At 36.5% G+C, this 14,930-nt stretch overlaps 1 protein-coding gene across 22 annotated transcripts in view; it reads left to right on the plus strand.

Moving 5' to 3' along the window:
• STRADA (STE20 related adaptor alpha) overlaps positions 1-14,930 on the plus strand; it is a 42,246-nt gene that overhangs the window by 3,798 nt on the left and 23,518 nt on the right. For 14 of the 22 annotated variants that reach the window (XM_087947499.1, XM_087947484.1, XM_087947501.1 and 11 more), the window contains 2 exons: positions 10,216-10,279; positions 11,779-11,836. Coding sequence is in view for 11 of the 22 variants with exons in the window: in XM_087947484.1 (XP_087803610.1) it covers positions 10,268-10,279; positions 11,779-11,836 (70 nt within the window). In the remaining 11 variants the exon portion in view is untranslated. Of the gene's footprint in view, positions 1-2,229; positions 2,356-10,215; positions 10,280-11,778; positions 11,837-14,930 lie in introns of all 22 variants that reach the window. The other 8 variants (XM_087947483.1, XM_087947491.1, XM_087947485.1 and 5 more) reach the window with 1 other exon arrangement.

Consider the following 14,930-nt stretch of genomic DNA (forward strand, 5'->3'; position numbering starts at 1 on the left):
TTCTCTGAGGTTTCTTCTTCATATTCTTCAATTGCCATTTCCATAGCTTTTAACTCAGAGGCAAGTGATTCACCTCTTGCATGTAGTAGTTCTTTCAATTTTTAAGTTCCATTTTTAGATCCCACAGAGATATCATTGTTGCGCATTCTTATATCTTATAGTCATTAAAATCCACAAATCAGCTTCTCTTCTTCTTTTTTCTTCTTCAAACATTCTAGATTGACAACTATTCCAGAACTGGGTTTATAGCAAAATCACCAATCAGTCCAACAATCCATATTTTTTCTTTTATTTTAATTCAATTTTTGCTTTTTAGGGTATTTGCTATATTGTTTCAATATTTCCTTTTCATTGTATCAAATCAGATTCATAGAGAAATAGGAACTTTCCCTTTTTCAGCTTAAATTTTTGTCTGCCAGTCCTCACATTCCCCCTCCCCCCATTTTATTGTTCAGAGCTTTCCAAGCCCTGGTATTCCAAACCAATCAAATCTTCAATTTAAATATTTTTCCCCCTTCTTTTTGAAAAACTCCTAAGTCCAGCTTTAAATTGTGCCTGTTTGTTGCCAATGTATTTTAATTCAATTTGTTTGAATATCTTGTTCCGGCTTCTTCCTATCCCGGTTTGAAGCCCCGCTCAGCTATCAAAAATATTTTCACTTTTTTTCCTTTCCCTTTATAAATCCACCACTTTCTTATTCTTTCATAAAAATTCTTAAAATATCCGTCCTGGGGTACCTTTTAATTAATTGTTGCACCAAGTTGTCCCGATTCTTATGTTGTCCACCCCTTTCTTCTCTCCTGCACAGATCTTAGTCCAGCTAAGTCCTCCTCTTCAGGGTGGCCATTTTAGACCACCGCTCAGTCGTCTTCAGGAGGAAAAATTGCCAAGCCCAGGGAGGGGAGATGCGGCTCCCCTCAACCTGGCTGGTGGCTTCCCCTTACTCTGCCGCCCCTCCAAGGCAGCTTCAGCCCCTAATCACAATGATTGGGGCTCTCTAACGAGAGAGCATGGACCGAAGCTGCGGACAGTCGCAGTCCCTGGTCCGTCAACAAGGAGGGCTTAACCCGGAAGTCCTCAATTTAGGAAAGGATACAGAGGTTTTGAAAGAGGTCAGATGTTTGCCACGTGCTACTGCCAACAGAGACAAAAGGCGTATTTTAACATAATCAAGAATCCCAGTAAGGACTGATGTTGATGGTATTGTACATCTTGGCACAAATGATGTGTCCCAAAAAGAGGTACTCTCTGTGCAGAATGATTTCCAGAGCTTGGGGCAGGAACTTTGTAGAATAGGCTGTAGGCTTGCTTTTTGAGAGGTTTTACCAGTACATAAGGAACAAAAAGGAAAAGCCCAGCATATAGTGGAGCTCAATGTGTAGCTAAAGGAGTGGTGTAAAATGGAAGGTTTTAGTTATATCATGATGTCTGCAGCTGGTCCAATGAAAAACTGTACAAAAGAAATGGTTTGCATCCATCAAAGGAAGGGATTGAGTTACTTGGCATTAAATTCATGGATTTTCTGGAGAAGCATTTAAACTAAACGGGGCCAGAGAAATAATTGATTCAGAACATTTCTATCCCTGGTAATCTAAAATTAATAGGGATATCAGTGCATGCAGGTAATAATGCTTGACAGCATTATCAGTGCAGGTAATAATGCTTGACAGCAACCTTGCTGTCAAGCAAAATCAAGTATTTAATAATGAGTGCCATAACGTGCACTAATCAAACAGATGGTAAGGAAGTATGGGAAGTCAGGCACAACACAGGGACTAGAAGATCTCCAAGGTCCCTTCCAACTCTGTTATTCTATTGTTCTGTTTATCTATTATTCTAACAACTTTAGGGAGAGGGGTTCATTAATTAACATTGTTAGAAGGAAAACAATGATGTAGTGCCTTAAGATATGCAATCCTGATTTTTATGGACTAAGAAATTTTTCTGGGAGAAAAATAATTTGAAAGAGTCAATACAAGGCCATTTTTCCCAATAAGTGACAATCTTCATTTGTTTAAGGTCTTGTTTTGCCCACATGCATTGTGGATACATGGTTCATTACTACGTCCCCTGTTCCATGAGTCCTAATATAAATCCAATCAATTCTATTTCTGGTCGGTTGGTCAGTTGGCATTTGTGATGATCAGTAGGAAGAGGATTCCTGCTGTGGTAAAACACCAGGTAGTTTTTAGTAAAAGCTAACCAAGTCCAATGCTGTTTAATTTTAAGAGCTGCGATGACACAGTGGTTAGAATGCAGTACTGCAGGCTACTTCTGCTGATCACCGGCTGCCAGCAGTTTGGCAGTTTGAGTCTCCCTGGCTCAATGTTGACCTCAGCCTTCCATCCTTCCCAGGTCAGTAAAATGAGGACCCAGATTGTTGGGGGCAATATGCTGACACTGTAAACTGCTTGGAGAGGGCTGTAAAAGCACTGTGAAGCAGTATACAAGTCTAAATGCTATTGCTGTTGCTATTAATTTTCAATAACTTGGAGAACTCTTCCTTGAAATCTATTGAATCAAAAGACAATCATTAGCATTATTGTGGGGAGCCAGGTTTCCATTAACCAGACATGATATTCTTCCGATTAAAATTGGAATTCCGATTTTTTTGGGAATCGCCCCCTTTTCCCCCCTTCTCCTCCTTCCCCTCCCCTCGGAGGCCCTGAGTCAGGAGTTGCTACCGCCAGCGCAGCTCTAGGTAGCTCAGTCCCGCGTTGCCTCAGGAAGGGAAAGGCAAAAAGGAAGAGCCGCGGCAGCGCTTTGCACACGGCAGCAGCGGCTCCTGGTTTTGCCTTTCCTTCCCGAGGCAGGCTGTGATCGCAGCGGTGGGACCCGGGCGAGTGATGGTGCGAGCGGGCGGTGCGGCGGCGGGCGGGCGGTGCGAAAGGGAGCTGGGCAGCGATTTCTTGGCACGCGGTGGGGGGGGGGTCTCTTTTGGCCGCCTCGATTTTTTTTTCAGAGGGGAATATCATGCCTGATTAACACTCACTCTACATCTATATCCAGTACATTCAAATCATTCAGGTTCCATGTTGATATATTGGGCATTTTTATACTTATGTTTGTAGTTCTCAATTATGTCCACCAGCAGGAAAGCAGATTCAAGGTGTGTAAATCTCTCTTGGGAAATGGGTTTTTGGTAGGCATACATTGGGTGAGGGTCATCATATTTTTGATTGAGGTTCAAGTTGGTTTGGTTTCAAAGTGGCTTCCGCTTTGGTCAGCAGGACACAGATTAGCTGTTTAAAATACTTTAAATATGATCAGTACTATAATTTGGGCTGTTGCAACCTCAGAATCTAATAAGTCTCCTGTCTTGGGCCTTAGCCTGTTGCCACCCATACTGGGATTTTTTTTTTAAAGATAAAACACAAGTAAAAGTTTTTTAAAAAGACACACACCTATATTTTTCCTTACTCCCTCACATGGAGTCAACAATGCTGAAATATTACTGTAATGAGATTATTGAGAGAAGCTAAAATACAAATTTGTTTTGGAGGCAGCACAGCAGATTAGGCAATAACAGTTGGTAAAGCAAAAAATGTGCCTTTTTCCTATGGCTAACAGAAAATTACTTGCCCAAAGTTATCTAGCCCACTTTCATGACTAAGTTAGGATTTGAACCCATATTTTACTTTCTAGGTTGGTGCCTTAAATCAAACTGGCTCTCATCACAGATTTGTTTACCTTCTTTTCTTTGACTTTAAGAGAAAAGTAAAAAGGTTTAGCACATATTTAGCAACACCTAGTCTTCACTTTGTAGTTCCAAATGCATTATTAAGGATATATCTAGATTAAAATGCAAAAAATAATTTACATTTTGCAACACAATATATGCTAACTTCAGATCTTCTGAATCACATTTCTTAAACGTTCTTATTACTGACTGTGTACAGTATAAGCTTCCCCTTGCTTCTTCATCTAGACTAGAGCTGTCAAATTGGTGGCTCATGGGGGACTTCCGGTTTGTCGGCTTTGCAAGCGGCAGGGATTTGCGAAGCTGCGCGATCCCTGCCGCGCGCTAGCGCTTCTGGGGCTCCGACCCAGACGGGTGCAGAGCTAGGCTGCCCTGCAGGGCAGCTGAAGGTAGGGGATCCGGAGAGGGGTTTGGGGGTGTTGCAGACCCCTCCCCGGCCGGTAGAACCCCTTTTCCCAGGACGGTGCAGCGGCGGTCCGTAATGGCCGCCACAAAGAAGCTGGCAGCCGGGTAAGAATGCGCAGGAGGAAGTGGAGAAAGTGCTTGAGAGGAGAAAGTTTTTCTTGGCTCCTAGGACTCTAAGACATATTTAATAAAATTCCTGAAAAGTATGACTTTCTGAATAATACCTGCCAGAAGAGGAAAAAAAGCGGCTGTTTGATGGTGCTGAAAGGATAGCTTTCCCTCTTTTCCTCTGGAATAAATAACTGGATATTAAGAAACCTATTTTTTTTGGTGAAAATTGGTTTAAGCAATGAGTGGGAAGAGAGAGGATTAAAAAGAAAATATTTGTATGCTAAGACTTTGTTGAAGCAGATGCCTTAAGGATTTGAAGACTAGAAGATATTGCAATAAGATTTTAAACAGATTTGGACTTTCTTTCTCTTTGATTGATATTACCCCAGAAGGAGAAAGTGAGAACTCTACCTTGGTTTGGACTGACTGATAACTTTGGGACTGTTTTATTTTTTTTATTTTCCTTTGAATATTCTGGTTGTTGTAAGAAGAAAGAAGGGGAAAAGAAAAGAAAAGATTTATAATGGCTCTTTCTGTTGAGGAACTAAGAAAAGAATATGAACAAGCAAAAAAAAAATGGTAAAGATGGTGTGGAAGAAGCTTTCCTTTTTTTTAGAAATGGCGCTTACTAACTATCAACAAACATTACAACAGATGAAGACAGCAGAGGAACAAGAAAGAAAGGAAGGAGCCATTTTTAATGAATCTCAGAATTTGATCAAGAAAGAAGGAAGAGAGAAAAGAAGAAAACTAAAGGACTTAAGATCTAAAAAAACATTTAAGAAAGGGAAAAATAAGGTGCAAAACCAATATGATGATAGTAAACAAAAGGGAAAAGGAATATGACAGAGAAGGGAAGCCGGTAAGGCAGAGGTTAGAAGAAGGGGGGGTAGAAAGGTTTGTTGGGAGAAGAAAGAAAGGGAAAAGGTGGAGAAAAGCTACAATGTTTTGAAATTAAATGGAAAAAATTTTTTTATGGATAATGGATAAAGTATAATTTTTTAAAAAAAAAAGATTTTGCAAGGTACATAAGATGAGATGGTAGTATTGTAATGGTTTAAGAGTTGATAAGAGATTAAAATGTTAAAATGTTTAAAAATGATTGGCTTTAAAATTTAATAATAGGGGAGGTTTAGAATACTGTTTTAATTAAAGAGTTTAATAAGATTATGGTATTGATGTTATTATAAAATTTTTATTATAGTATCTTTTTTTTAATATTTGGATTTATTGTCTAATTATGTACTTAATTATTTTGGATGTATTAGTTAGATAGAATGTACCAAGCAAAATCGGATTGGGTATTGGATATTATTTTAAAGATTAATTTGACTAACTTAGGGGGGAGATAGAAAGGCATCATACTCTGATTAATGATTTCAGGAGAAACTTATTTTCTTCTTTTTATAAGGAATGAGACAAAGGGATGATAAAAAATGGACAAAAGATACAAATATAATGATTCAAACTAAGATGATTAATTAAGATAGAATTAAGAAGGGTGAAATATGTGGAGAAGTTAATATAGAAGGCTTAGAATGGTAAATAAAATAAGTAATGATATGTAAGATGAGCATGAATATAATTGAAGTCCATGAAGAGAGAGACACCTGGGTCCAAGTTACTTTCAAAAAGATTTTTTTATGTTTTGTGTATTGTGTGTATATGTTTTTTTGGGGAGAATTAGTAAAAACTTGTAGAAATATAGAATGAGAATAATGGTAACTAAGTCAGAAAGAAATAGATGAAATAATAATAATGATATTGAATAAGAGTAAAGAGAAGTAAAGAGAAATTGAATAAGAGGTTTTGGTATGTTATATGGAAATGGTTTAAAACAGAATCATAATTTATCTGACTTGTTAAATTTACAATGAAAAAAGGTTTAAACATGTAATGAATAATGATAATTTGTGTGTTTTAAAAATTAATAAAACTTGTTTAAAAAAAAAATTGGTGGCTCATGGGCTGGATGTGTCATGTGCAGGCCACGCCCACCTCAGTTTTGCAAAGGGAAAAAGTCATGAAATATCACGTGACATTGCAAGTTTCATACCCGTGATATAGACTATTCCTTTCTCAAACTCCCCTTTTCTACATATAGTTACAATCATTAACTTTCTTACAAGCATATACGTTTATGAAAATCAGAGCTATATGGCAACTCTGCTTAAACATACATTTCACTCATCTCTTATAATGCAGTTTGCAGATATGAAGGCTGAATGGGGCTAGTATTACTTTTAATATACTTTAAAAGTATATTAAATGGAGTATTGAAAACAGGCTTTTGCTGGATTGTGGGTTTGCAATTTCTTCCTCTTAATTAGCATATGTGATAAGAAAAACAATAAATTAACCAGGATTGAATAGAAGAAATCAACTGACTAAATTTAGGACTGATTAAATTATCTATCGAACTGTCTTTGCAAGATCAAGACACAAAAATTCTTGTCTGATTTCTTGAGGGAAGCAATAAGAAAAGGAAAGAAAAGAGAAAAAAAAGATTTCTCTCCACATTGCTTTGTTGGCCAGGCAAGCCAACAAAGCTATGAAGAAAGATTATTCCTCATAGTTTAGTTTTTATAAAGAGATTTAGAGGGAGAAAATGTTTAGCAGTTGCAAAAAGGTGAGAATGGGCTGCAGAGTGGAGAGGGATTAAAGATTATTCCTCTCCCACCCCACCCCCCCTTTTTTCCCTTCCTTTAGTCTCCAGATTTTACTTGGAGAGTGGTAAATGGGTAAAGTGAAGAAACAGAAAGATACTGCTTTCTATGAGTTATTTTCATAGATTATCAAAAAAGCATAATTCATCTTTTTAACTTTTCTTACTTTAAACATAAAATTAGAATATGCATATATATACAATGATAGTAAAATAGTCTCTTTCAATGTAAACTTCTAGAAATATTCATATACTCAATAACAACTTAACTTTTCAAGAAAATAATTCTTTTATGGCTTTTTAATTTTTTCATTTTATTACAATTGAAAGTACCTTTGTTTTGCCAAATTAAATTAAATTACTAGTCACATCCCATATTTTAGTCCATCTTTTTTATATAAATCCTGTGCATTTCACTTTTTCAATCTCACCTAAACCAGGCATCCACCTATCTAAATCCAGGGGCCCAGCACCCTTCCCAATTGAGAGGTTGGGAAAACATGCAAAGCTGAAGTTCCCTTTTCCTTGCCCCTACCTGAAATGCGTGTCCCCGTTGGTTTGGGATATATATATATACATATATATATATACATACATACATACACACACACACACACACACACACACGCACACACACACACACACACACGGAGACTATTTTCCACACACAATCTACTGTGATTCACAGCCCCTCGGAGTGCCAATCTCCTAGCTATCCAAAATCTCTTGGTAACAGCAAAGTGAAGCTCATGAGAATTTGAGGTAGTTAGGAAAGGCCAGAGAGCATAAAATTAAATGGTGGAAAGGAAAAAAGGGAAAAATCCACACATACATAAATCCGATTCACTCATTGTATTTTTAGATATAAAATTTCTCACAGTTCGCACAACAGATTTAACCTAGTTACCTAGTTTTAAATTCACTGAGCCTTAAATCAGTCAAATAGTATGGGTTTATATGCTGAGATACACAGAATAATTGATCTGGTTAAGCATATTGTGGAACAGCCTTAGTCTTAGCACTGCTTTCAACTTGGGCACTGAAGAAACATACAACATAGCAATAACAATAGCACTTAAACTTAGACTTCCTTCAAAGTGTTTTCCAACCCTCTCTAAGTGGTTTATAGAGTCAGCATATTGCCCCCAACAATCTGGGTCCTCATTTTACCCACCTCAGAAGAATGGAAGGCTGAGTCAACCTTGAGCCTGGTGAGATTGGAACTGCCAAATTGCAGGCAGTCAGCAATCAGAATTAGCGTGCAGTACTGCATTCTAACCACCGCAGCTGTTAAAATAATTCATAACTCCTGAAATTATCTTTGTTGTCCCTTTTTTAAACTTAACAGTGAAATAATGACTTGGTAGTTGCTATTCACAGGATTTTAAAAAATATTATTAAAATGTTGTTCAATAATAAAATATACATTCAGAGACTGGATTGTTTATTTTTTGCACACTATGAAGCAGTAGAAACTAGCAACACTGCACTTCCTGTTGCCAAAACTGCAGGTTCTTGTTCAGGCTGTTGTAGATATTTATTTGTTTTATTTATTTTTTTGATTTATATTGCCACCTATTCACCCATGGCGACTCAAGGCGGCTTATACAACGTAAAATCATATTTAAAACAAAAAATTAAAATTAAAACAATAAGAACTAACAAAAAGAATCAAATAAATTAGTACAATAGAACAAAATTTGGGAAAACAAAAAACAACTCTCACCCCCACCCTGACGGCAGTGGATCACACTAGCCATTTGATGGGTTCCATCCCTCTCTGGGGTCCCCAGGCCCGCTGGCAAAACCAGGTCTTCAGTACCTTTCGGAATAGTATTAATGAGGGGGCCATTCTAATCTCTGGGGGAATTATGTTCCAGAGAGATGGAGCCACCACAGAGAAGGCCCTTCTTCTAGACCCCACCAGGTATATCTCCCTCAGGGTTGGGACCCGCAACATTCCCTTCATCCTTGCTCTAATGAGTCAGGTAGATGTCACTGGCAAGAGATGTTTCCTCAGATAACCCAGACCCAAGCCATGAAGGGCTTTAAAGGTGACAACCAGCACCTTGAATTGCACCCGGAAGCAAATTGGCAGCCAATGCAGCTCTTGCAGGAGAGGTGATACTTGTGCACACTGGGGTCTGCATAAAACCATGCGAGCCGCTGCATTTTGCATCAACTGGAGCTTCCAGATTCTCTTCAAGGGCAGCCCCATTAGAGTGTGTTGCAGTAATCAAGACGGGAAGTGACCAGGGCATGAGTGACTGAGTAGGGACTGCTGATCCATGAAAGGGTGTGACTGGTGCACAACCCGCAGTTGCGCAAAGGCCCTCCTGGCCACGACCGCTACCTGCTCTTCGAACAGGAGTCGTGAGTCCAGGAGAACCCCTAGATTACACACACGGTCTGTTTGGGGTAGTGCCACCCCATCCAAGACTAAAGGTTCTCCCTGAACCAACGAACCCGAGACCCAGAGCCACTCAGTCTTGCACTGGTTTAGTTTCAACCCGTTGCTCCCCATCCAGCCCCTAACAGCTTCCAGGAACTGCGAGAGGGAGGACACAGCAACACTGGGCCGAGACATACAGCTGAGTATCATCAGCATATTGGTGATACTTTAGTCCATGGTGACGTATGATCTCACCCAGTAGATTCATATAAATGTAGATATACTGCAATTAGGTACTGATTTATTAAGAATATTTTTAGAAGTAAGGTTTGGTTTTAAATTATGTGAATTTAATGTTACACTGAGTATGAGAGCAATATTTGAGAAAAGAAAGAATACCATTCAAGTCTATGTTAAATCCAGTTCTGATAGTGATGAATCTATAATGGTGGTTGATCAACAGATAGCTGATAGTCTATCAGTATGTCCTGAACTATATGGGGGTAGTGAGACTTCCATCATAGTCTTAAACTCTCTTCAGCCATTATTTATAAGTCATGTGTTTGGATATACAGTACTTTACTTTAACTCCACAGCCTTTCAATAAGTTGACTTAGGAAGAATGCATGTGGACTACCTTCTACCATTATAGGCAATAGTGTAAAATAATACTGATGTAATGAAAGTCAACATGTCTGGGTTTTGTTTTTTTTAATTCCTGCAATGTATTAAATGAACTGTACAATTGAACAGAATGGTATCTTTCCATAATAGTTTCTATTTGGGTAATTTTTGTTTTAATTTTTAGAGTAAAAAATATCCAGTTCACTTAATACAGCTAATTAACTTAACTCAATGAAGCAAGACAGTAAGAAGCTTGATAGAAATGTTTGTTTTCAGTTTTTTTGTGATACCTCCCTTGCTTTTTTTTCTTTATATTAGGACACTCTAAAATTTTCATGCCTGTGGACTAACATTATCACGGGTGGATTCCATGTCTTTCCTTGTAAGTAAACCAGAACGAATTAGAGTGAGTGTCAATCACTTTCAACACAATTTAATGAGAAAGTGTCTTTTTTAAAAAAATTCACACAATCACAAATAATGTAATTTTAATTATTTATACTTCTATAGATATATTTCAGTCTGATATGATAATGATAAGATTGAGCTACTAACTCAACATACCATGTAGATGTATTATTTTGAGCAATCAAAAGGTCCTCTGGAAAGAATAGAAATATTAAAAGGAAAAATTAAGAACTTTTGGGTGTTGCTTTAAAAGTAGCAAAGATTATGTTAAACAAAGACTATGAAAATGGAAAATAAATGGAATTGCTAGAAGCAACTAATTGTAAGATTGGGAAGAAAGTGAAATGCTTGGATATAAGTATGGTTAACATAAATTGTAGTTATACCAGAAGAATTACCTTAAAACATGGAATGAAATCAAGAATATGTTAAGATAGGAGAAATGACAATGGACATTGTTTGGGAGAATTTCTGTGATAAAAATCTTTCATGTAGAGTTGCTATTGAGACTATGGAACAGAAATAAAGTCTGTCTATGCCTGAAAATGCCTTTGTAGGTCTCAGCACAAAAAGCATTTATAGAAAAGAAACAGTATGTAAAGAATGGTTAACTTATCAAGAGTTGTTATAACAGGAACATGGAGACTGTAAGATGAAATCAAGAAAGAATTGACTACAAAAGGATTTAGTTTTCAATATTTTCCATCTACACAATTAAGAGAAAGGTTTAAGGTAGATAATATGTCGTTTTTAAAATAAATAAATAGTTGGCATCATTGTATTTGTTGCCAGTGGGGGAGGGGGAGGGGGAGGATTGGAATGTATGGGATTTTTTCCCTGCAATTTTTTAATGTTGTAATCCACCCAAAGACACTATGAGTTGAGCAGCCATATAAATTTATTTAATAAATAAAGACTTGGCCTAATTAATAAACAAACATTTGGAATTGAGTAGCAGAAAACAGAATTTTAACCTGAACTATGGCCAAAGAATGAAATATAATTACTAAAATATATAAACTTTTAGTGAAGTTCGAAACAGAAGGCATATACATGAAAGACTGAATAATACTGTAGGCTAAGAATTTTGAACACAATATACCAATAGAATAATGGGAAAGCATCTGGTTAAAAGGATTGAAATTTACAATATAAATTAAGTTATAGTTTAAAAGAGAATATATATATTTGTATAAAATGATTGGAATATGATTGTAGAAAAAGTGTGTAGAATGTATAAAAGTACTTCAAATTTATCTTGTAAATGGATACCATGAAGGGTCATTTTATCATACCCAGTGGACTTGTAGAAAAAGCCAAACAAATTATGACTTATAATTTGTTATGACTTATCTCTAAACATTTCTCTGATGTTATAAGTTTAAGGATCATACTGTGGTGTTTTTTCCCCTTTTACTTAGAAGAAATATGATAATTATGTCACATTACCTTTTGGGGGGGTTTCTTTCACAGCGGTGGATGTCTGAAAAATTTATTCTTGAGGGCTTACGGGAATTGGAACTCTTTGGAGGTAAGCATTTAAATTATATTCATTTTTTCTGCTTCATATTGGATTGGCCTCATATGAATATTTGTTTTACAGAATCTGCAGATTTAATTCAAGGTTTCTCACATTAATTTCTTATGAATTGCAGCATTCATTGGGAATCCCTTAATAGTTACCCATTGATTTCTAATGAATTTCTCTAAAATAATTTAGATTTTGCAGGATGGTATAAGTGTTGGAGTGATCACTTAAAGGTGCACAGGGAAAATGCTAATCTATATACAGTATTTTGTATCTATACAAGTAATCTACACATTTAGTCTAATATTTAGGAAAAAATGTCTTCAAACAAGATCAACATGAGTATAGGAAAGAATGATAACAGATATTCCTCAAGTTACAACAGTTCAATTAGTGACCATTCAAAATTACGATACCCCCCCTCCCCCCAAAAGTATTTACCACTCAGTCCTGAAGTTACACATGTTGCAGCACCACGCTGGTCATTCGTCCTTACAACCAACCGTAGAGACACTGCAACATATCCCCTGCCTATTCCTTCCCCCCACCTCCTGCCAGGTCTCCACAGACTAGGCTTGCTTTGCTAGTATCCCGGATTCCACTTACTCCTCCCCAACCCATTTCCCATGGCTTTACTGAACTTGTTTTTCGAAGAGCTCTAGAAGAGGCTGGCCCACATGGCAGATAAGCCAAAGTCTTTTATACAGAAACTGGTGAGTGATCATGTTTATTTAACGTAATTCAGTCAAACGAATCCTCAGGTTACAAATGTAATTGGCAGGCTTTATTTTATTTGTAATCAGAGGATTACCTGTACTCATTAAAAAAAGAAATTTCCCCTAATAGTCTTTCCTGTGGAGAAAAGGGAATTATTTGTTCATGAATGCTTGAAACTGTTAAAGATCAGAAAACCCTAATATTAAATGATTTGTGTCCTTCTTAAGCTTTATTTATATCACTTGTTTAAAAAAACAAGTTTGGGCAGCTCTCAATAGTAATGAAACTAAAAGCAAGAAAACCAGATGCCTCACCCTCCACCTCCAGTCCATCAACTCATACAGTGCTTGGACTCCAATCTTACCCTATTCCAACACCCGGGGATTATGTATTATTCCCTCCAACTATTGGATCAACAGCTGTATCTTATAGGTACTCCTTGATTTATGGCCACAATTGGGAATTTCCATTGTTAAGAAAGGAGGTTTTTAAGGGAATCACACTTGATTTTATAACAGTTTTTCCACAGTTGAATCACTGCAGTTGTTAAGCAACTCCAGCATCTCCCATTGACTTTACTTGTCAGAAGCCAGCAGGAAAGGTTGCAAATGGCAATTGCATTATAAATACATGGTGATTGCCAAGCAGTCAAATTTTGATCACATGACCATAATGATGCTGTGATGATCATGTGCAATCATAAGTTATTTTTCAGTGATGTAACTTTGAATGGTTGCTAAACAAATGATTGTTAAATTGAGGATTGCCTATATTATTTTGTTATCTGTGTTACTTTATAATTCACATTAACATCACATGTCAAACTATGTCAAATATCTATAAATTTTACAAAGTATTTAAACAAAATTAAAACGCTGTTCCTAAAACTTAATTAAAAATGAAATTACCAAAAAGATCATAGAATATCTGCCTAATAATCAGTATCTTCCACTAACCTTTAGAATTCTAAAAGTGATAACGGTCATTTGGTTTGGGTATAGTAGGGGAGATATTAAAGTACCTGACAGCAAAGGTTTTTGAGTTTTAACAAATATGATAAGAGAGAATGAGTCCTGAGCTAATTAATTTTCTATTTGTATTTGTATATGTATTTGTTTTAGTGTTGTGAATCCCACAGAGTCATGTACTGAGATGAAATGAGTGGCCTTAGAAACCGATTACATACATTAATGTTGTTTAAAATATAGAAAAGACTAGAAATAAATTGATATTTCTCATTATCAATTATGATAGCTGCACTGGCCATGCTTCCTAACATTTTCTGTCTGAAGGGATTGAAATAAACCTGCTTGAGTGGCTTCAATGAAAATAATCAAATGACCAAACAAAAATAACTTTCATAAAGCAGTTTTCAAGTTTGTTGTATATTTTAATTGTGGATTTCACTGCCACAAATTGGTACTATTCTAATAGTATTCTAAATTCTAATTGAGATCAAGATTTTGAAGGATATATCCACCAGTGGCTACTATAAGAGCATTGTTGAATCTCCAGGTTTGGAAATAGTAATTACTGAACATAAGTTCTGGGGAACAACTGAAGCTTTCTCTTTTTTCTTTTCATTGGTTTTTTTCATAGATTAATAACTTTTAACACCCAGCTAGAGTCTGTTATGAAGCAGATGTTTCTTTCATGTAATTAATTTTGTACTACTCAATCTACCTAATATTACTATTATTTGAAAAACTGTCTAAGCTTCCAAAATCCCGTTTCCTCTTTAGTTTTAGGGTGTCTTGTAACTTCCTTTCAACCACCTAGCCTAAGTCACATATACACAAACACATATACACAAAAAGTGGATAAAGGAAATGCTTGTATCTAATAATTCAGGACAGAAACTTGGAATTCTCATCATGTTTACTCTGTGCAGCTTTCTTTCTTCCTCAGTTCAGCCTGAGGTTTACGTTTTGGTGTTTGAAATCTGCAAGCAGAAACCTTAAACTATTTTCTCTCTCAAAGAAAGAATGCAACTTTGAAAATGTGTGCGTTTAATGGAGGGGAGATAAAATGTGAGGGGTGTATATATGTATATGCATACTTGTCATTTACTGACTGCTTGTTCTGCAATCAAAGTTATTGTGAATGGTATTGGAAAAATATTTTTATTGCCTATTCAAGATATTCATAGCATCCTCAGTGACCTGATCATCATTACAGCCTGTACATGTAGTTTTGCATCTCATCCATGATTTTTTTTCTCTTTTGCAGAGTAGAGAGATTAGAGAGAAAGGGATTTTAAGAAAGCAAGCAATTTGCTCTTCAACACATTGAATGTACTGCTCTGGGGTGGGGTGAATGTAGAACAAAAGAAGTGATTCCTTTAGGCAATTTCTTCTTTGCCTAATTTTACCCATGCTCC

The sequence above is a fragment of the Notechis scutatus genome, chromosome Z (assembly GCF_049901735.1).
Source record: "Notechis scutatus isolate UNSWTSFEM ecotype Mainland chromosome Z, rNotScu1.2, whole genome shotgun sequence".
Classification (NCBI taxonomy): Eukaryota; Metazoa; Chordata; class Lepidosauria; order Squamata; family Elapidae; genus Notechis; species Notechis scutatus.